The 21,322-nt window shown below is 33.4% G+C and overlaps 6 protein-coding genes, 1 long non-coding RNA gene and 1 pseudogene across 8 annotated transcripts; 4 read left to right on the plus strand and 4 right to left on the minus strand.

Moving 5' to 3' along the window:
- Window positions 1-13: 13 nt before the first annotated feature.
- Window positions 14-1,406, minus strand: LOC107359615 (general transcription factor IIF subunit 2). The gene is made up of 4 exons (XM_015926125.2): window positions 1,223-1,406; window positions 762-1,125; window positions 543-686; window positions 14-479 (listed from the first exon to the last, which is right to left on the minus strand). Exons 1-4 carry the CDS (start codon window positions 1,360-1,362, stop codon window positions 351-353), a joined length of 777 nt encoding a protein of 258 aa, XP_015781611.1. The 5' UTR covers window positions 1,363-1,406; the 3' UTR covers window positions 14-350.
- A 1,111-nt stretch (window positions 1,407-2,517) lies between these two features.
- Window positions 2,518-3,847, minus strand: LOC107359612 (NSFL1 cofactor p47). Its single transcript, XM_015926122.3, has 3 exons — window positions 3,445-3,847; window positions 2,890-3,373; window positions 2,518-2,827 (listed from the first exon to the last, which is right to left on the minus strand). Exons 1-3 carry the CDS (start codon window positions 3,737-3,739, stop codon window positions 2,635-2,637), a joined length of 972 nt encoding a protein of 323 aa, XP_015781608.1. The 5' UTR covers window positions 3,740-3,847; the 3' UTR covers window positions 2,518-2,634.
- Window positions 3,848-4,249: 402 nt separating this feature from the next.
- Window positions 4,250-8,597, plus strand: LOC107359608 (serine/threonine-protein kinase unc-51). Its single transcript, XM_015926116.3, has 5 exons — window positions 4,250-5,112; window positions 5,876-7,316; window positions 7,499-7,637; window positions 7,803-7,993; window positions 8,124-8,597. The coding sequence occupies exons 1-5, from the start codon at window positions 4,385-4,387 to the stop codon at window positions 8,295-8,297; spliced, it is 2,673 nt and encodes an 890-aa protein (XP_015781602.1). The 5' UTR covers window positions 4,250-4,384; the 3' UTR covers window positions 8,298-8,597.
- Window positions 8,598-10,951: 2,354 nt separating this feature from the next.
- On the minus strand, window positions 10,952-13,412 carry tzn (hydroxyacylglutathione hydrolase tenzing norgay). 2 transcript variants are annotated; one of them, XM_015926124.3, is made up of 6 exons: window positions 13,254-13,412; window positions 12,876-13,172; window positions 11,688-11,870; window positions 11,499-11,602; window positions 11,332-11,433; window positions 10,952-11,269 (listed from the first exon to the last, which is right to left on the minus strand). In XM_015926124.3, exons 1-6 carry the CDS (start codon window positions 13,261-13,263, stop codon window positions 11,099-11,101), a joined length of 867 nt encoding a protein of 288 aa, XP_015781610.1. In that variant the 5' UTR covers window positions 13,264-13,412; the 3' UTR covers window positions 10,952-11,098. The 2 variants fall into 2 exon arrangements, with proteins under 2 accessions (XP_015781610.1, XP_015781609.1); XM_015926123.2 differs by having other exon boundaries at window positions 12,867-13,172.
- A 32-nt stretch (window positions 13,413-13,444) lies between these two features.
- On the plus strand, window positions 13,445-16,301 carry LOC107359609 (peptidylprolyl isomerase domain and WD repeat-containing protein 1). Its single transcript, XM_015926117.3, has one exon. It carries the CDS (start codon window positions 13,566-13,568, stop codon window positions 15,330-15,332), a length of 1,767 nt encoding a protein of 588 aa, XP_015781603.1. The 5' UTR covers window positions 13,445-13,565; the 3' UTR covers window positions 15,333-16,301.
- Window positions 15,571-16,301, plus strand: LOC107359616 (ubiquitin-conjugating enzyme E2 K pseudogene; annotated as a pseudogene).
- A 922-nt stretch (window positions 16,302-17,223) lies between these two features.
- Window positions 17,224-17,975, plus strand: LOC149093847 (uncharacterized). The gene is made up of 3 exons (XR_016198484.1): window positions 17,224-17,361; window positions 17,426-17,487; window positions 17,558-17,975. It is a non-coding gene; the product is annotated as an uncharacterized LOC149093847 (long non-coding RNA).
- Window positions 17,919-20,065, minus strand: LOC107359454 (uncharacterized). Its single transcript, XM_015925928.3, has 3 exons — window positions 19,823-20,065; window positions 19,419-19,755; window positions 17,919-19,134 (listed from the first exon to the last, which is right to left on the minus strand). Exons 1-3 carry the CDS (start codon window positions 19,919-19,921, stop codon window positions 18,119-18,121), a joined length of 1,452 nt encoding a protein of 483 aa, XP_015781414.1. The 5' UTR covers window positions 19,922-20,065; the 3' UTR covers window positions 17,919-18,118.
- Window positions 20,066-21,322: the final 1,257 nt, after the last annotated feature.

Raw genomic sequence — 21,322 nt, forward strand, 5'->3', positions numbered from 1 at the left:
ATTGATACATGAATAACGCCAATGAATATTTTATAAGTATTAATATTATAATATACAAGCAGCAAAGTCACAATTTTGGAAATTGCGAGATCAGAGAAATGTGTCTCTATGTCTTAATAGTGAAATGATAAGAAAATAACATGTGTTTAGCATGATAGGTTTGAAAAAAAGAAAGTTTAAAATGAATCTAGAAAGAGGAGAGAGAGAGAGTAAGCTCCATCTAGAGAGAGATTTGAAGTGCAGACAAAAGTGAAAATAAGTAAAATGAAGAAAGATGATAAACAGTTCCAACATGGCGGGAGTTGAAACTATGTTGACAATCCAGTCAAGTCAAGCGTAAATGAAATTAGTCAACCTTGTTCTGGTTTCTCATCGGTAACCTCGTAATGACGATATTCAGGTTTCAATTCCCACATATTTTTATGCGGGTTTTTGGTATTGTACACACAGATTTCTTTTAAAATTTCTTTCAAATATGACTGTTGCAAGAAGAAAAGAAATTGATTAAAATAAATTTTCAATTTGACAGTTAGTATACTTACACTGGGTTGTTTTGTAATTCTCTCCAAATCTTTGCTATAATAATACTGGTGCTTTTCAAATGCCTGATACAGCATTTCCATAACTTTGTCCTTTTCTTCTCGAGATCTTTTACCCTCGGCTTTACGTTTAGCCTCATTCATGACCTGATAAGTTTGATTAAAAAAAATTTAATCAATAATGACACACGATAACAAAATGATAAAAAGATTAAAAATTACCTCAACTTTGTGATGTGAAACAGGGAGATAGCTGATCGGTGTTTGATCTAACTTTAATACTGTTCTTTGAGGTTTATTAGCTTTCTCCATTTGCTTAGCCTTCAATCTCATGTAATTATTATCGCCGGTTGGTCGACACTCTCCTTTTTGTACCACATTTCCTTCTAAAATAAGACCTGAGCTTCTGTCATCTTTAGGATGTGAGAAGACAGCTAAATGCTGGTGAGAAATGTCACTGATAACAAATTGATGTTCCTTAGGTATATGTGTATCGCTATTTTTTGATTCAGGTTTTGCTTTAGCTCGCTCCAAGACTTCGTTTGACAAGTCAAAAAATATTTCCGGTCTACCTGCTGGACCACGACTAGATTTTTGAATAATTAACATAGATTATAATCAAGATAAAAATGAGAGACATTTATAGAAACATAGCTAAATCCAAATTTCGAGTTATTACTCACTTGTTAATTTTGAGTCGACCGAGTTCACTCATTGATGGTGCATTTTGCCATTCGTTTGCCATATACTTGGGTACTTTGACAAGCCATACACCGCGCGAAGCATTTAAAATATCCAATTCAGAAGTATTTGAACCGCTCATGATTAAATTTTACAATAAGTTAACGAGATTTGGTGAACTCAAGATTTAAAGATTGAACAAAAGAAAATAAACAACTGTATTTAAATGGCTTACTGTTACTATGGAAACAGTTCACTGCGGCGGCAATTATGTGGCGCCATAAAAGCGATTCAACATTCAACATTCATTACCGCCATTTTGCTGAATCATTGAATATCTCCTTGAATTTCAAATAACAATCTATTCTGCAGTAAACTTAGCTGGTTTCAAGCCTTTGTTCTCTGACTGGTTTTAATGTTTCTCTGGGTAAACTGTTTTGACTTATAGAGCGTCTTGTAATCGAGGAAACAAAGTAAACTTCATGATCAGGATCATAATCCATCATTTATTTGAATGGTGCTACAGTCTGTATTTTTAACACGTGTTCAGATTCAGTTTACTCAGTTACGTTTTTGTTGTCATACATTTATAACTTTCAAGGCAACCAAGAATGGATATCTCAATCAATATTTAGTTTATCTTGTTTGGTGAGAACATTGCTACTTTTAATCCCATTCCTGTTTTCAACAACTATCGTCGTGCAATTAAATCCAAGTCAACAAGACGAACAGCAGCTTGAAGAATGGATTGAAAGGTGCACTAAAGAAGCTCATCTCAAATGAGATGCTTCTACTGATGTCAAGTAGGAATCTATTTTAGGTAATTCTGGCAATTATTATGATTCAAATCAGATGACTTAAATGGTTTCGAAAGCAGCAGCCTACGGTTGAGCATTAGTTTTATACTATTCAACTTATCGATTCATATATAAATCAGCATCTTTTAGGCATTTTACTGAATGATCCAAGAAGACGAAATGAAAATATCCTATTGAATCCTATTTCTCATAGAACACCAATTAGTTGAAAATTGCGAATCTCATCTCATTTTTCGCATTAAAAAACAAATCCAATATTTTCCATTAAAAAATATCCAATATTTTTCATATTTAAAATGCTACGCTATGATCTCTATTTCTGATGCTCATACTAAATCACCATGATCTTGCTCCTTAGATTGACAATTGAAAAAGGACAGTTTAATAAATGTTACACCTTTTTTCGTAAGTCAGAAAAATAAAACACCGAGTGAAACAGTACTGTAAGCAATCAATTTTATATTTGGACAGTGAATTAGTCAATTTTTTAAAACATTTTAATCAAAGATTCGTTGTTTTGTTCAATAATCATGTCCATTGATTAGATCTTGAGTTAGAAAAAAGGAAAGAGAAAATAATGAATCAGAACATTTCCATCAAACCAATTTTTGAGTTAAAGTGGCGTTTTGAAGATTGGCTTCAGAAACAGTTTGCGTTTCATCCGTTAGTTGTTTAGTGGGAAAATTGGTCATCAGAATGAAAGGCAAGGGACCATAGACTGGACGAGCATCACAAATATAACTGCGAATGTCTTGAACAGTGTGATCCAAATTAACTTTGATAACAATTCTGTGGAGAGAACAAAGAAGCAGCATTAAAATCACACAATTTTTACTTGATTAAAAACATACCTAGAGCCATCTGATAATCTAACTTGAATATTAGTGGTCGGTTTAGATTCGTCAGTTTTCAAACGTTTTTTGGCCTCTTCCTCGTTAGCTTTATTGTCACCAGAAGCTTGTGAATTAGAACCCGAAGCTCCAATTGTTTCAGGTGTAACATTACCTAAACGATGACCCTCTCCGGCAAAAGCCTTGACTCTTCGCTTGACTTGCACGTACTCTTCGTTTCGGTGATCTTCCATATTTAAGTTAACCTGACCTCCACGAGCCATACGTAATAGCTCTCGAGGTACCTCCCCTCGAGTAATTGATTCTAAAAATTCGCGATTCTGAGGATCTTGAAAAGCGCGTAAAGGTCCATCATCAACACTGAAACCATTTCTCCACATTTTCAGCACCATAGTAATGGGTTTCAGATCAATTTCTGGACTTGATTCACCTCCAGCAGCTTCGTCTTGTCCTTCTTCATCATCTCCAAGCTTTTTACCTTTACCTAGGAGATGGTAAAGGACAATAAGAAACAATTCAAAGCTTTATCGAAAAGTGACAAATTTGATAACACACCTTTAAAGGCAGCAAATTTTCTTGCTTGTTCAGGACTTTCTGGCTCTATAGGCTGAGCTCCTTGCTCTCTAGCGGCCTTGAAAACATTTTTAATTACTTCATTAGGGTCAGCTCTTTCTTTATTAGGACCTAAAACTTGTTGACCTGACTTTTCTGATCCTCCAACATAAAAAGCTTGACCCTCATCATCACTACTAGACTGTTGTTGTTGTTGTTGATTCAATGAACCCAATGTAGCAATCCTTGGTCTCCCACTGGTGTCCTTTTTAACGGGTTTGTCACTTTTACCTTCCATTGAAAGAATCACTTAAATAACTAAGGTTGCTAATTAAAGTTAAATTTGCAGGGAAATTAAATTGAAAATCGAATCAACTAGTGATTTATATTAACAATGTTTTAAATGTAAATTTTTGTGCAACCAATAGTATCGATACATGATTCTACAAAATTTATCGATACCAACATCAGTATCGATAGGTAAATTTAAGAGTTAAATTGAGGTTGATTTTTGTACTCTTGAATTTTATCAACTCAAATGGTGAAAACCATGAGTAAATTAGACTCAGAATTATTAAGAGTATTAAGATAATCGCCTGACAGTGAATCAATAAAAGTAGTTAATTATTCGGATACTATAACTCATGGTATTGTTACTCTCTAAACTGATTTTATCACAGCTTCAACCGAGTTTGTAATGCTCCATTTGAATTTCGAGGTTGAATCTGGTTACCATGGATTTAGAGAGCACAAATTGCTTTTGTTAAGTTTTTTAAAAGTTATTTAATGTCTTTCTTTGTTGTTTTTTTGGTAGGGAAAGACGAAAGATCTCAAATCAAAATGTCTTGATTAATTTTGATACGTTTTTTGTTTTTTTTAAGCATCTGTGATTTATTTATTTAATTTAATTTTAAATTTTTCGATTTGTGAATTTGTTACCAACATGGAAAGCGACAAAGAAAAAGTCGTTGATGTTGGTGAATATTCCTATCAAAAAAGTGATCTCATTGGACATGGAGCTTTTGCAATTGTTTACAAAGGTAAACATAAAAGTAAAGATCTTCCAGTCGCAATTAAAGCAATTGCTAAAAAGAATCTTCAAAAAAGTAAAAATATTTTAACTAGAGAAATTAATGTTCTTGGCCAGTTAACTCAGCTACACCATCAAAATGTGGTAGCTTTATATGGTGCCCATGAAACAGTTGACCATGTTTATCTTGTCATGGAATATTGTAACCGTTCTGATTTGGCTGATTATCTTCATAAGATGGGTTGTCTTTGTGAAGATACCATTAAATTATTTCTTAAACAGCTTGCCGAGGCGATGAAAGCTCTCCATCAACAAGGAATAGTTCATCGTGATCTTAAGCCTCAAAATATTCTTCTTTGTTCTAAGAAACCCTGCCCAAGCCCTCACGAGATCGTCCTAAAAATTGCCGATTTTGGTTTTGCCAGATTCCTGCTTGATGGAGCCATGGCTGCTACATTGTGTGGATCTCCTGTGTACATGGCTCCAGAGGTAATTATGTCTCTCCAATACGGTGCCAAAGCTGATCTTTGGAGTATCGGTACAATCGTTTTTCAATGTTTAACTGGCAAGGCCCCCTTCAATGCCAAATCGCCTCCTGCTTTGAAACATTTTTACGAGAAAAATGTTAATTTGGTTCCAAAGTTAGTTATTCTTTTATTTTTAACAAATTATCTAACCAATCCTACATCTTTTGTTTTGTCAAATTAATTCAAATAATAACATAAGATAATGATAAGCTTGCAAATAGCATCAAGTTATGCTCTCTATTTAATCTGCAAACCTTAAGAGCTTGACTTGAGATACCAGAAATGAATAGCTACAGATTATTAACATTGAACTAATAATAACTAACCTTTAAAGGTTTTCTTATTTGATCTCTTTGCTCAGTTGACGCAACAATTGAAATGATCGGTCTTTTGTTATTAAAATGATAGAATACTTGCTTCGAATTTGTTAAATGTTTTATTTGTTACTTTTGATTATAGCGTCTATCATTACAAAGCTCTGAAATCGAAGCAAAGGTTTTCTCTTGCATTTCTCCTGTCATTTTTTTAATTTTATCTCAAACGTTATAGTGACTCAGTCATTATGCTCTAAAATATTGATTTTCACACAGTAGTTTGAATTTCTTTTGTTATTCTCATTGTTTGCCTGTTTTTGTTTGAAGTTTGCTGATTTAATGATATTTACTGCTATTTAAACCATTTCGACAAAATTACTGAGCACAGAGATTGAGTGGTAGTTTAATTAAGTCAAGATGCTCAAACTAATTTTGAATGTCATTGACTTTTTCTACATCTTGATTGTTCTATTATGTTATCCACTTTAAAATGTCAAACTCTCAGCAAACCAAAGCTCTGTTCTTACAGTCAAAATTTTCTTTTTAATTTTGTCCTGGATCAGAATTCCTCCTGGAACTTCAAAATATTTGTCAGATCTTCTCAATGGCCTGCTTAAACGTGATCCAAAAGATCGAATGGATTTTGATGCATTCTTTAACCATGATTTTATAAGACATTCCCCTGTCGAATCACAAGTTGAAGTTGTTCCTTCAGTTCCACCACCACCACCGCCACCGCTACCGCCGCCACCACCTCCAACTCTAAAAACTCCAAAAATTCATCAACCAGCCAGAACAAGCCATCGTAAACCTCCAGAATTGCCAACTGAGCCAAGATCTCCAATTAAAAGTGAGCCAAGATTGCCAACTAAAAGCGAGCCGAAGATTCCTGCTCCAACAAATGCTGAAGACCCAGGGGAATTTGACGATTTTGTCTTTGTCCCATTAACGGGCTTCGACGATAAACCTGTTGAAATCAGTTATACGAAACCAATGCCAACTAAATCTGCTAGAAGAAGGAAGGTTAGCTCAGTCAACAGCATGTCCACTGATTTGATTTCTTATATTAACAAATTTAAGAAATCTAAGCCTGTTCCCAGTAACAAAAATGTTTACGCTAATATCCGTAACAGTTATCAATCATCAGGAATTGTTACTGATAGCGGATCTGATCTCCCTTCGGTCAATACTTCCGATAATAGCAATCGTAACCTCAGTGGAAAGGGAGGATCATCTCTTTCTTTAGACGAAAAATTTGGCCTACAATACGATTCAAATTCTTCTGGAAGCTCAAGTAATCGCTTCATCACTGACATCAGTCAACTATCACCACCTACAGTACAATTTATCATTGGCACTCCAACCGGATTAGTCTCTGGCTCATTTACAGCTAATCGTCGTTGTAGTGCACCTCTCAATATAAAAGATCTTCAGAGTGGTAAGGCCGAGTTAACCTACATACCTGCCCTTCGCTCTCCAGATCTTCGTCATCGGCCATTTGGTCACCATGCACAATCTCATTCAGCAACCAGTAATGCTCTGGTTTCTCAATGTAACTCATCTCTCATGAAATTGACTTTTCATGATAGTCCTGAAAAACCAGGACGGGGACCAGGTCTTCCTCAATATCGACATAGCTTTAGTTTTGGATCACACTCAAGTGGCCATAAGGCGGCCATTCTACTTAAAGATATTGGCAGATTCAATAGTTCAAACGCATTAGCACTTCCCAATCATCCTTCAGGCTCATCTGAACCCCAAAGAGGTTACTCAATTTACGCTCAATTTTCTGATCGAAACTCTGCTGAGGCATCTCTACGCTTTCTCGAGGACTTGCGTCGCTTTGATGTGCCTGAATTACCCGAGGAAACTTTACTTGACAAGGAGCATAACGAAACACTCACCCGGCTCAATTTTGTTTCTTCATTGGCTGAATGTATTGTAAAATTGGCAGAGCATCGTGAAAATACATTGAGCCTCTTGGCTGAGAGCTCTATACCAGAGGTAAGATCATCATGAAATTATGCTTTCAAAAAAAATTAAAAGGCAAATAGTTTTAGATTGGCGAAAAAATTGTCCAATTATTGTTAAGTTTTCTTACTTATCAATCTTCAAGTATTTGCAAATATCTTTTTTTTCTCGACTTTGTCTTTATTAATATTTTTTGCTTTTGTATCTTCATTCAGATAACGCTACCAAGTCAAAGGCAAGCGGAGAAACTTGCTCTTTATACTCGAGCTTTGCATTTTGTTTCATCTGCTTTGTCACTTTCAAGATCTGAGATTACCGCTGGAAAGCTCACCTCATCATCATCAGTTCGACAAGGTTAGCTTTCTTTATCTCGCTTCTTAAGATCAACTTTCTCGATTTTCTTACTGGTCTTTTCCTTCACTCTCACAATATTTTTGGCCTGATTTATTTGGGAAAATCACTGCTGAAATAAAAACTCAACTTAACGAATAATATATTTTTTCTCTCGATTTTTTACAGTCCTTAATACCTTGAAATCACTCTATTACAAATGCATTGAGAATTGCGAAGCTCTAACTCAGGATACACTATTAGCTTCCACGGATAGCCAAGATTTGGAAAACGTTTCTGCTGACAATTTAATCTATGATCATGCTATTCAAATGGTTAAATCAGCAGCTACTGAAGAATTGATTGGTGATATGCAAGTAGTAAGTTTCAATTCATTATTCGATTTTCTTTTCTTTTCGTCTTCCCCGAAAAATTGAATTTTCCTGTTTTTCTTTTCCTTTTTGCTCAATCGAACGGCTTTAATCACCTTTTTTTCATTCTCGTTTTCAGTGCATTCAAAAATATCAAACAGCTCAAATACTGTTACACAGTTTATCGCAACAACCAAACATGATTGTCGATAAGGAATTTCTTCATCGATATAAGGATGCTGTTGAAAAGAGACTCTATCATCTTCACCGTGAAGGCTATGTTATCCCAATGGACACCTCAATAACTCCCTAACAAAATTGATAACTCAAAAAATGTCAATGTCTTCCTGTGTTTCAGAAATTCATTGTCCGCGCAACATAAATTAACAAAAAAAACATTTTGGCCAAGTATTATGAATTTAACGTGAATCAGGCGAGAAGCTATTAGCTCAAATCGTGTTCATTCCTGATTCGAAACAATTTAAGTGCTCATTATTTGTAACTGATTGTGATGTAGCAAGTGAGAATTTTTTTTTAAATTATTTCTACAAGCTTGAATATTATCAAGAATCAATAATAATAAAATATTTAGTGATATTTTTTACCCGAAAAATTGTTTAAAGCGTTTAAATTTTCTTGAAAAATCCAGTGAAAACTGGTTAATTTGCCGCGATGGTTACAATCAATCTACCAATTATTCATATCATTCAAATTCTCTAATTACTTCGATAGCCATTGAGACAGTGGTTCTTGATTAATCGACTCATTATATTTTGATAATATTTTGCGACACTACAACTTGATTCTACGTGAATGTTGTTTTTGTTGTTTGATCAATCTTGCTATGGGATTTTAAATTATTCAAGACTTCAAATCTTCACTCCAATACCAAGCGTATCATTGGCTTAAATTTTTACTTTTGCCGTTGTCAACAATCTGTAAACTTATTCACCAACAATCAGACTAATTTTCATCAATACTTCAACTGTTAAAGCCTAACTTCATACAAAGTAACCTTTATCATTTATTGACTGCAGAACTCAATTCATTTGGTGAAATTTCATTTAGTTGAGTTCAGATGCTGAATGGATCAAAATCTATTAATCAGTAATCAATTGACTAATTTACTAAGGAATGTGTTAGCCATCAAACTCACCAAACATCACCCTCAGGAAGTTTTTTCAAACTCATTTTTATCGATTGATGTCTTTAAAAGCTCTGTGTTTTGAAATGTAATTTTTAGTAAATATCTTCAAATCAAAGAGCTGATCTTTTGTTTGAAATTGTATCGATTTGAAAGAACTGTATGATTAATTTAATCAAAACATAACAACAAACAATATTAGACTTTTTTATTACGTCAAAACAGAAAATGATCATTAATTTTGGTTGAAATGATTACCAGGAAAGTTTCTATGTACAAAGAATGACTCGAATTTAATCAATATAGTAAATGAAAATAATTTGATACAATTTATCAATTTAGCAGCAAATCGATTTCATAATTTGTTCACTGAATACGAGATTTCAATCACTTGTTGTTAACATTTCAAATGGATAATTTGAACCAAGTTACACTTTCATCATCTCCAGCTCTTCGTAAGCGTATTGGTTTTCTGGTTCACCTCTTAATAACGGCTATATGTACTGTACAAATTTATTCAATTGCAATTGATTATTTGTACGGTGAAATCACAACCAAAGTAAATTTAACGACTCCAAAAACTTTTACTCTACCCAATGTTTCTTTGTGTTTTCCCTTCCTCGGTCTTATCAATTTGACCATAGCTGATCAGCATTTTCAAAATTTCAGTGCTATTCTGAAAAATAGGCCGTTCTTTGATGATTATGACACTCATCGTGATACTTATACAGAAATTTATTCCCTTCTAGCCACTTTAACAACCAGCCAACTAAAAGGACTGTTAAAGGATATTGGCCGTGTAACTCCTATGATCAAATTGACACCCATTTACCGAACTAATGATTCAATTACAGGTCAACGCCGAGTAGATGTTAAGTCTTCTTGTGAAATAACACGTTACTTTCGCCAACCATCATTTTGTTTGACAATAAGATGTTTTAATGAAACAAAACAACCTCTTGAATATGTACGTGCAGACATTTTACAGCAACCTCACAATGGAGATATGATGAGGATCAAATTGAGCCCGAATGTAACCATGATGGCACCTTCAGTTGATATAGTTTTTACTGCGGCCAACCATTTGACTCACGGAAAGAAACAATCGGCATATCGGATTGGTTTCACCAAAGAAAACCCAGCAACCTATGTAATCACTTACACTAAAATAATCAACATACTAATCCAAGACGATTATGAGATATCATGTTTTAATTATTCATTGATTGGTTATTTGTCAAGAGATGATTACTTCGACAGATGTTTAAACAATGCATCTTCAACAACAACTGGAACAGCTTTTTACGGGACTGTGCAACATTTTAAAGATACAAGGGTTCTTATGAGTGGGTTTCGCCAATTTTATGATGAGTATTTAAATCCGAATGAAGCTGAAAGAGAAAAAAAGAGAAAATTCTACAAGTATTGTCGTAAATATTGTTCTCATCAAGCAAATAGACCTGATTGCTATCAAGAAATATTCAACCCAATTGGTTTTCGCACGATCCATCGATCAGATGGAATCTATGAGATTGTAGTTAGAGCTCCAGCAACTCCATTTGAACTTAATCAATATTACCCTGAGTACACTTTACTTGATTTGTTGATTTACTTTGCTAGCAGTTTAAATTTCTGGTTTGGTTTATCTTTAATTTCCCTCTCAGAACAGTTGTTAAATTTTTATTGTAATCTGTTTGTGCGAGAAAAAAAGCCGAAAAATAACTCGACGATTAAATTGTCTAAAGCTAAGGTAGTCAGTTCAAAGCCGATTGAAGTTCTTGTTGCCCAACCCAGGAGGCCGAGAGTGACAAAACTCAAAGATATTCCTAATGAAATACCAATTGTTTATTATTAAACTAACAATGTAAAGCATATCTTGAATATTGAAATACAAAGAAAAAATAACTAAATTTTGGATTACAAGATACAAATAAAAACATGAACAGGATTATTTGCTGTAAAATTTGATTTTAAGCTTTGAAATTATTTTTAGCATTTCTCAAAATTCCCATAATTTCTACTGGATTAGTGGATCCTGCATACTTTTGAATGGATGGTTCTTTAACTCGCATAAAAGGATTGATCAGCTTCTCCATGGCAATAGTTGACGGAATGGTTGTTTCAGAAAGAGATCTTCTGACCTGCAGAGAAGAAGAAAATTATTAAATTGGATTGATTTAGATACAAGTTTTCAAGATTTTACCTTAGCCCAGTTCAGTCTATCTTGAATATCTTTGTTGGATGGTTCAGTGCTCTGAGCAAAAACTAGATTAGATACCGTATACTCATGGCCACAGTAAACTTTCTGTTGATTGAAAAGAAATATTGAATCAGAATCATGACCATTTATGTAAGGTGATCTTAACTTACTGTTGAGTCGGGTAATGAACCTAGCTTATTAATCAACGCATCGTACATTTGATCCGGAGTTCCTTCAAAAAATTTACCACATCCTGCTTGGAAAAGAGTATCTCCTGCAATAATTTTGTAAAGATGTACATTTTTCAAATCATTTCAAGCAAAAGTTAAGATACATTGATGTTTCGATTTAAAAAATACCTGTAAAAACGGCGCCATCTGATTCACCGGATGGTGGGACTACATGATAGCATATGTGTCCGCTGGTATGGCAAGGTGTATACAGACAATTAATCTTCAATTTTCCAATCGAAAAAGTATCCCCATGATTGACTTTTTTAGTTAATGCTCCGATTCTGTCGTCAAATCCACAGACAGTTAAGCCTGGTCAAAGAGTAAAGGAAGAAGAGAGAGCAATTCAATACTAACTCTGAACCAAAATTTTTTTTTGGTGTCAGAAGATGGCGCGAGAAAGAGCCTCTTTCTTTTTACTTTCTTTACAAATTTTTTACTCTCTTTTTCTCTTTCATTTCTCTTTCTTTTCAGCATTTAAAATTAATTCAAGACAATTAATATCAACATCAGAAAAGGCTTTTTTGACTACTTTTCAATCTTTTTAATGTTATTTTAATTGATTTTAATGATTTTGATGCTATGTTTTCTTATTTAATGATAAATTTGTGATGATTTAACAGAATAATGTCACTTTAACTAACTAAATCTAAACTAATCAAGCAAAAGTCTACCAAAAAGTTTTAATAGTCATTCAATTAGCGTTTGGGACTATTTTGGTTATTCTGCTAATAGATTCTGAATTCATTGATTTAACGGGCGTTCACCTTCACATAAAGCTCATGGTGAATAAATTGTCGTTAGTATAATGTTAGACATATTAACGGTTAACGAATTTACCATGTAATTATGAATCTAACCAATGAAAAGAATAAATTCAGAATTTATTGGCAGGAAAAGTTTATCGTAACCAAAATATTACCGAAACCTTAATACAATGACTATTAAAACGTTTTGGTAGACTTTTGCTTGATTAGTTTAGATTTAGTTAGTTAAAGTGACATTATTCTGTTAAATCATCACAAATTTATCATTAAATAAGAAAACATAGCATCAAAATCATTAAAATCAATTAAAATAACATTAAAAAGATTGAAAAGTAGTCAAAAAAGCCTTTTCTGATGTTGATATTAATTGTCTTGAATTAATTTTAAATGCTGAAAAGAAAGAGAAATGAAAGAGAAAAAGAGAGTAAAAAATTTGTAAAGAAAGTAAAAAGAAAGAGGCTCTTTCTCGCGCCATCTTCTGACACCAAAAAAAAATTTTGGTTCAGAGTTAGTATTGAATTGCTCTCTCTTCTTCCTTTACTCTTTGAGCCTGGTGCTTTAGAAACTAATTCAGCATTTCCTCCAGAATGATCCCAATGGTGATGAGTGGTCAAAACAGTAGTCAATTCAACACCTGCTTCACTGACAGATTGTAATACTTTGTCAGGCTCAACTGGATCAACGATTGCAGCTTTTTTGGAATCCTTGTCGATAATTAAATACATATAGTTGTCAGATAATGCTGATAAAATTTTCACATCCATGGTTTTACCAGAAACTGTCAAGCTATGAGTTGAATGAGTACCGGTTAAGTTGCGTATTGATTTCACAGTGAAATAAATTAAACCTTGAAATAAATGAAAATAAATATTAACATGTGATCAGATGCATAATCATTTGATGCAACATTAAATTACGAGAAAATTACGTTGCAACATGTTGAGAAACGAGTGTCCTTTTCGATGAGTTATTCACTTTCTCCTTTCATTGAACGTATTACTCAAGCAATAGGACAGGTATCAATGTTAATTAATTTTTTAATTGAATTGAAAATCAAATTAACAAGTGATTTAGACTAAAAATGTTTCAATGTAAATTTTTGTGCAACCAATAGTATCGATACATGATTCTACAAAATTTATCGATACCAACATCAGTATCGATAGGTAAACTTAAAAAATTGTAAAGAGGTTTTTAATTGTTAAACTCGTGAATTAGATCAACTCAATCGCCAAAAACCATGAGTAAATCAGATTCGAAATCGTTGCAAAAGTTATTATTAGACAATCTGCCTGACAGTGAAAACTATGAACGAAGTTTTATGCATTTGGATACTATAACTCATGTTATTGTTACTCGCTCAACTGATTTTCTTATTACAGCTTCATCTGACGGTGTTATCAAGTTTTGGAAAAAGGTACCTGAACATATTGAATTCGTTAAACATTACAAAGCTCATCGTGGACCCATTATTCATATTGCTGCCTCATGCGATGGAGCTTTCCTTGTATCTATATCAAAAGACTTGACTATGGATATTTTTGATGTCATCAATTTTGATATGATTAACCTTTTCACTCTGGATTTTATGCCTCTAACATGTGAATGGATTTACGCGCCGGGTGATGCTTTGCAAGCCCTTGCTCTTTCACGAGAAGATAAACCAGATATTTACATTTACGATGGCAAAGAAAGTAAAGTGCCTATAAAAAAGCTGGAAAAAATTCATTCAGCGCCAGTTGTTCTTATAAGATTCAATCAGGTGTATTCAACAGTTATTTCAGTAGATAAGTCATCAATGATTGAATATTGGTCTTCTGCTAAACATGATTATACTTTCCCAGATGACCGAGTAGACTTCAAATACAAAACTGATACTGATTTATATGAGCTTGCTAAAGCTGAAACAGCCATCCATGACTTAGCTTTCACTGATAATGGACTCCATTTTGCAACCTTGTCCTCAGATCGTAAAGTTCGTCTTTTTAAATTCAAAACTGGAAAAGTTATCCGGATATTTGATGAAAGTTTGTCCGTGTTTAGTAGTTTGCAGGCAGAGAAAAAGATATTACCACCTTATGAGTACAATCGAAGGAAAGCACTTGAAGAGGAATTGGAACGATCAGAAGCTTTCACTCACCAAACTGTTTGTTTTGATAAAAGTGGAACTTTTTTAATATACCCAACTCCAGTCGGGATCAAAGTTGTTGCATGGTCTACCAACCGTTGTCATCGAGTGCTCGGTAAAGGAGAAAATTTCCGTCCTATTGGTTTAGCTTTATATCAAGGTATTCCAAATAAACCTGATGGCGCTGCAACTTTGAGCAGTTTAACAGCTGAGAATCAAAATTTAACTGCAAGATCTCAGGCTGATCCTTCATTATTTGTCACCGGCTTCAAGAAAGGCCGTTTTTATATTTTTACTAGACGAGATCCAGAAGCTAATGAGGATGGTGTCGGGGAACGAGACATATTCAATGAAAAACCTCCAAAAGAAGTGATGATTGCAGCGATGGAATCTTCAGTCAGATCTCGAATATTTGAAGCAGCTGTGATTCATACAACTATGGGTGATATTCATGTTAAATTGTTTCCTAAGGAAGCTCCTAAAGCAGTTGAAAATTTTTGTGTACATTCCAAAAATGGTTATTACAATGGTCATATATTTCATAGAGTTATAAAACAATTCATGATTCAAACTGGTGACCCAACAGGAACGGGAACCGGAGGAGAATCGATTTGGGGACATGATTTTGCCGATGAATTTAATCCATCATTGAAACACGATAAACCTTATACTTTAAGCATGGCCAATGCAGGGCCCAATACAAATGGATCTCAATTTTTCATAACAGTTATACCATGTCCATGGCTCGACAATAAACATACTATATTTGGTCGAGTTGTGAAAGGAATGGAAACTTGTCAAAACATCAGTAAAGTCAAAACTAATCAACAAGATAAACCATACGATGACATAAAAATCATAAACATTGCATTGAAATAATGTTACTCTTATCAACAATATGGTTTCTAAGACTTCAAATGGCCATTGTTAGGAGTAAACAAAAGGATTCTTTAGCCATTTTTAATTCATAAGCTGAGTTCCATTATTGTTCAAAAACGCATGTATTTTCTACTGGATTTATTGGATTGGTGGGCTATTGAGACCTGCTTCTAGTTTCAAGAAAACTAGAACAAATCCAATCCAATCAATAACCACCAAAGAAAATATTTTTATTAAAATGTCAGACATTGCGTCACAAAGATTGAAGAAAGAACTTCAAGAAATGAGAAGTCATCCTGATTTCGCGGAAAACCGTTTTACAATTGATACCGTTGATGATGATTTATTTCATATGGTAGCAAGTATTGCTGGTCCACCAGATACGCCTTATTCCGATGGTATGTTCCAAGTGGACATTAAACTGACAAAAAAGTACCCTTTTGCACCGCCAGCAGTTAGATTCATCACTCATGTATGGCATCCAAATATTTCAAGTATCACTGGTTGTATCTGTCTTGATATTTTGGATGACAATTGGGCAGCTGCTTTAACCATCCGTGGAGTGTTATTATCTCTTCAATCACTTCTCCAAGATCCTGAACCTAATAATCCGTTGGACTCATCAGTTGCTACTCAATATAAAAATAACCCTAATCTCTTTCGGAAAACCGCTCGTTACTGGACAATAGTTTTTGCATCAAAAGATTCCAAAAAACGATCTAACTTCAGTGAATTTGAGACCAAACTTCAATCACTTAGAGAAATGCTGCCCCAAAAACCTGAGCATTCACTTATTTCTGCCCTATCATGTAATAGTTGGAATGTTCTTGCTGCATTCGATGCTTTGACGTAACTATTCGTTTCATCTTTTTCACCAAAACAAACCATTCATCAACAATTCAATCAACAATTATTCATCTGTGATATCTATTTGTATCAATAAAATACATAAAGATCTTAATATCAAAATTCTAACCTTGTTAACATAATTTACCAACTTTCACAAGGAATTGATCAAATTGTGACAATTTTCTTGCTAAATCATCAAGGATCATTATTTTACTCAATATTATACGGATTTAAAGTGATTAATACATTAAATTAAAAACAAGTAATCTTTGATTGCGGCATGCAAATAACCCAGTATAGCCAACAGAGAACAGATTATCATTTGATTGCCTGATTACGAAGTGAACGTATTTATGATTGACCTTAATTGATTGCCCTTAAAGAAGCATATTTTTATATAAATTTGCTTAACTGAAGGGTGAAAAGGGAAAGCATAAAATGAATTGACGGTAAAACTAATTGGACTGAGCCTAAGTTTACGAGTAAAAAAAATTGAAAACAATCGGGTTAATAGAGGAAACCATTTCAGGCATTTAACTTTAAACTCATAAGTTAGTTTTTACCCTTTCAACTCATTTTCACTCTCTTTAGCCTTTCTCAAGACTGATTATCATGCTATTAGTGTTAAGTGACAGTTAAAATCTTTTGTGACAATCAAGAAACAGAATCTTGGGCAATACTAACAAATATCGTGTTAATTTACATTATTTTGCTTCCGTCTTTTTTTTCAACCTAATATCAGTTTACCTTCAATTTGACTAATCGATGCTACTTTTTCTGGTTAACAAGTTTTAGATGTCGTTATAATTAATATGTATTTTGTTGTCTTTTTGATCTTTATTGGTTTCAGTTAGTTTGATGTCATAATAATCATCATCATAATATAATTATATGTTTCTCTCCATATTATGTAAACGACTAAAGGTCTGCAAAGGAATCAACAAATCGTTGAACCATAACTGGCTCCAGTTGTAATCATTTTTGCTTCAAATATTTTCATATATAAATACATGTGTTTACAGGACAAAATCAATCAGTTTACTTTCAACAATCAAACAAACAACTTTCACTTTCAACTCAACAACAAAACCAACTCCAAAAATCAAAATGGTCTCCAAAGTTATGCTTATCTGTGTCCTTCTCATCTCAATCGGTGTCATTATGGAAGCTCAAGCCGGTGGTAAGTTGATAATCAAATCGCGACTTTCTTGATGAAAACTCATTCAAATTTTTGCTTTTTGTAGACAAAGGTCGATCCAACATTGTCCTCCAAGGTAGCAATGGAGACAAACTCGTCCTCCAAACTGTAAGTTATAAAACAATCCTATTCATGATAACATGATGCTTACAATAATCTTACTTCATTATTTTTCCAGGGCAAGAAAGGTAAAGGAGCCAACATTGTAAGCAAGGATGGATTCGGAGGTGAAATCGTCCTTTCAACTGACAGACGTCGATAGATGATTATTGAATGACCAAAATGTACTGTTTGTTACCGATGGATAAAGTAATTTTGACAATACAAAACCTGGATAATAGTCTCAAGTCATCTGGTATGTTCAAACGGATTATTATCTGCAACACTCAACATCAATCAAAAAGCTGGCCTTTCCTAAATTTACTTTCTCATCGCTAACAGTTTAACTTGAATAACATATTTTTAGCTTGTTTCAACTAAACCTTCTTAATTTACATCTTGAAGTTACTCAGTACAAATATAACAAAAACAATGGTCAATTAAATTACACATATTTATTTATACTTCAAAACAATAATAATCATTTTGTCTTATTATTTTTCTTAAATTGTGAGTCCAACATCAAGTGTTAAAGATGTCAATTCCTTGGCTAGTGAATAAGTGAATGGAGTTACCTTTGATACAAATACTCAAGCAACCACAGGAACTAAAACATAATCTAATACAGCGAAACGTGAAATTATCGTTGTTTAACCTCAGTTTGTTCAATCAGGTTAACTTCAATTTTTGGTTTGTTGGGTGTTTGCTTGTGTGAGCATAGTTTCTTAATTGTTGTAATCAACTTTGGTGTGGTATCAAAGAGGCAAATCAAACACGAATAGAATGAAAAACCAAACCAAATTCCAAGCGTTCCACCGATGGAAGCGAAATAATATTGAAATGTCAATGATGGTGAAGTATTTATCGCCGTATCGGGCTTTGTTGGAGGATAAATATGAATGATCAGCTTTTTCCCAGATTGAATTGACTGTCTTGGTGAATAGAGTACTGTTAGACTGAAATCTTCCGAGTAACAATCTGATGTTCCGCAAATTTTGTTACAATATTCAGACAGCTGTTGAATTAAACTTTGATAGCGTTCACGCTCCTCGTAATCATACAGGATTTTGTTGTTATCAAAAGATCGGACAATGGCATATCTGGGTAGTCGTGATGTCCGGTTTATGAAACGAGCTACAGAGCAATTTTTAAGGCAATCTTGTCTCGAGAAATAAGGGGAATCTTTGAAGTCAGTGCAGTTTGATTGGTATGGAGATGGAAGTGATTTTCGCGAAGTTTTGTGATAAGACAGTCCATATATCTTGGCTTCACCGTATTCAGGATAAGTTTCTAATGTCGATGATTCCGGGTCCCAGGATACTTCGACAGAAGAATGAGCCATGACAGACATAACGGTTACATTGAGAAGATGGGACAAGTCAAGGTAAAGAGCCAAGAAGCGAGTATTTTGAAAACCAGGAATCTTGATGCCATCATAAGGAAATTTAATCTCTTCCATTGGTTTAGCATTGACTGGATGCCAGATAAATTCATTGCAAACCATTTGGTTGAAAAAATATTCAGTGAAATAAGTCCAATTACATGTTCCCAGCTTCAAGTTTGTGTTCAAATACTGGCAGGATAAAAGAGATTTTTTGAAACGCGGTAAAAGGTCATAGATTTCAGCTGAGGTTAAATTGAAAACCAATCTGGGTCCTTAAAACAAAATAGAAACGTTTACATTAGTGAACCGAGCATTTAACCCAAAATGTAAAACCTAAATTACAATGTGTTCATAATGTTAATTTTTAGTGTTTTTACACTTGATATTAATGTTGACACTTTCAACTAACTAATGTGTGATACTAATCCAGCAAAATAACTATTAATGAGCTTATAAGAGCTAATTAATCAAAGATGGAATCAAATTTAAGAAACAACAATCAAATTGATTGTAAATAGTACGAGAAATTTGGTTAAGTATGAAAATCTTTAGTTACCTTTTGTATAATCATGAATTATAGCATTTGCTGACCAATTGTGATATTGGGGTTCCTCTCTTCGGATTTGTTCAATCTCTGTGATTATTGAAGGATGACGTTCCAACAATTGAGTTGAATTGATTGTTGAGAGTAAATCAAAGCAGAAGGAAAAGTTCGGTGGTTCAACAAAATCTTCAATATGATCCGAAACTGATTCAATTACTTCATGTCTTAGGAAATCCTGGGTCAACTCACGGATTTGTTTAAAGCATTGAATAAATGCATAAGTAAATAAAGCAACTCCAATCAATCGACGAATCCATGTTGAATATGAATAATTAGATTTGGATTTACTCTTAAAATTAAAAAAAAGCATAAATATTGAGCTAAATGATTAAACCAATTGAATGAAATTAACTTACCTTTGATTGTCCATCCATGAAAGCTGTCGTCCTTATCCTAACATCTTCAGGCCTAACTCCTAAGCCTTGAAGTTTAGAGTAACCTTTAACTTTAACCATGTTAATTGTTGAACATAACTCAATGTAATAATCATAACAACCTAGTTAGATGGACAAATCAAGCTTTAGACCTAAACTCCCAATAGTAATCAATAAATGACCATAACTTATACTTAAAAGTAGTCTACTCTCTTTAATTTCAAACATGGTTTACATGTAAGATTGATCAAATTGTTAATGGTATTGTCACATTGACTAATTTTCATGCAACAATCAATTTTATTTCAACAAAAGGTTTATTATTAACCTTGAAGAATCATTGGTGATTTAATTCATCATCAATGCTTAATGAGCTGATACTCAATGGCATTACAATTGTCATCGATTCAATTGTATCCTGTTCAATCCTTTCCTATTAACATTTATCATTCCAAGTTACTTTGTTACAATTAATCAATTGTCTGATTGATTATAAGATGCTTCAATAGACTCAATAATGGGTACAAAGCAAATTACAATATGAAAGCAGCAGTTGCCAATTGATTCATTAGCAATGAATGTGTGGTTCATCAATTTCTAACCCAATCAGCCTGCTATTTAAATTACATTTGATTCAAGTCTTACAATAAATGATAAACTCAATCATGTTAGGCTTTCAGTTTTTCACTCATCAATCAGCCAATAATCAAATGATTTGTTATTGTCTTTATTGTCTTGATTAGGCCTTCTGCATCTTAAATGTTGTCTCGTTCAAATTTACTCAATAAAAACCGTTAATCCTGAAAATTGACTGAAAAGGTTGACTATTTCAACAATGAAATTGATGATGATGAGCATAATAATCAAAGAAGACTTATTTTCCTTTAATTGTAATCATCTTAAATTGGTAAGAAAATGGTTTAAATTGTAATTGTTGTTGCTCTTGTTTTCAACATATGGATGAGTGAAATTGAATTCAGGTCGACGAGGTTCGTTTAATCAAACCGTCTGACACTTTGACAGTTTTGCATGGTTAAGTTCAGTGGGATTTGAACAACAGTAATGATAATGCTGCTTTTTGTGTTCATTTATTTTCCAACTTTCGATTGGCCTTTCATTTCAACATCATTAATCAACATTAATGGTTTAAAATTTGAGGCTTTCCAATCAGTCTAATTATACTTTGACTGTTAAACCATGAGACTTTGCTTGTTTATTATTGATCAACATTGTATACAACAATACGGACGATTGTTGTTCATGTAATCTCGCGAATCTATTAATAGTGATTATTTGTTTGACAAATTTTCTTGTCATCAATTTCAAGTAAACTGGTTTGTCAAAGAGTTTATTGTAGGCTCATTTTCAATTGATCAATTCAAGTGGCGAGCTAATGATTGATATGAGTAAATTTTATCAATAAATTCTTAATGGTTGTTCAGGTCATTCAATTTAAACTACGGATGATTAAAAGGAAAATGA

This window comes from Tetranychus urticae, chromosome 2, assembly GCF_039701765.1.
Source record: "Tetranychus urticae isolate SD_2017Ah chromosome 2, NJAU_TeUrti_SD_1.0, whole genome shotgun sequence".
In the NCBI taxonomy this organism is placed as follows: Eukaryota; Metazoa; Arthropoda; class Arachnida; order Trombidiformes; family Tetranychidae; genus Tetranychus; species Tetranychus urticae.

Coding starts and splice junctions, on each gene's coding strand:
- LOC107359615 (XM_015926125.2), bottom strand. CDS start 1,362: ATGAGCGGTTCAAATACTTCTGAATTGGATATTTTAAATGCTTCGCGC. Junction 687..761: donor TTTCACATCACAAAGTTGAG/GTAATTTTTAAT, acceptor CAAACTTATCAG/GTCATGAATGAGGCTAAACG. Junction 480..542: donor GAATTACAAAACAACCCAGT/GTAAGTATACTA, acceptor TTCTTGCAACAG/TCATATTTGAAAGAAATTTT.
- LOC107359612 (XM_015926122.3), bottom strand. CDS start 3,739: ATGGAAGGTAAAAGTGACAAACCCGTTAAAAAGGACACCAGTGGGAGA. Junction 3,374..3,444: donor AAAATTTGCTGCCTTTAAAG/GTGTGTTATCAA, acceptor ACCATCTCCTAG/GTAAAGGTAAAAAGCTTGGA. Junction 2,828..2,889: donor AGATTATCAGATGGCTCTAG/GTATGTTTTTAA, acceptor TTCTCTCCACAG/AATTGTTATCAAAGTTAATT.
- LOC107359608 (XM_015926116.3), top strand. CDS start 4,385: ATGGAAAGCGACAAAGAAAAAGTCGTTGATGTTGGTGAATATTCCTAT. Junction 5,113..5,875: donor AATGTTAATTTGGTTCCAAA/GTTAGTTATTCT, acceptor GTCCTGGATCAG/AATTCCTCCTGGAACTTCAA. Junction 7,317..7,498: donor CTGAGAGCTCTATACCAGAG/GTAAGATCATCA, acceptor ATCTTCATTCAG/ATAACGCTACCAAGTCAAAG.
- tzn (XM_015926123.2), bottom strand. Junction 11,603..11,687: donor AGATGGCGCCGTTTTTACAG/GTATTTTTTAAA, acceptor AAATTATTGCAG/GAGATACTCTTTTCCAAGCA. Junction 11,270..11,331: donor ATAGACTGAACTGGGCTAAG/GTAAAATCTTGA, acceptor TCTTCTCTGCAG/GTCAGAAGATCTCTTTCTGA.
- LOC107359609 (XM_015926117.3), top strand. CDS start 13,566: ATGAGTAAATCAGATTCGAAATCGTTGCAAAAGTTATTATTAGACAAT.
- LOC107359454 (XM_015925928.3), bottom strand. CDS start 19,921: ATGGTTAAAGTTAAAGGTTACTCTAAACTTCAAGGCTTAGGAGTTAGG. Junction 19,756..19,822: donor TCATGGATGGACAATCAAAG/GTAAGTTAATTT, acceptor TTTAATTTTAAG/AGTAAATCCAAATCTAATTA. Junction 19,135..19,418: donor AATTCATGATTATACAAAAG/GTAACTAAAGAT, acceptor TTTTGTTTTAAG/GACCCAGATTGGTTTTCAAT.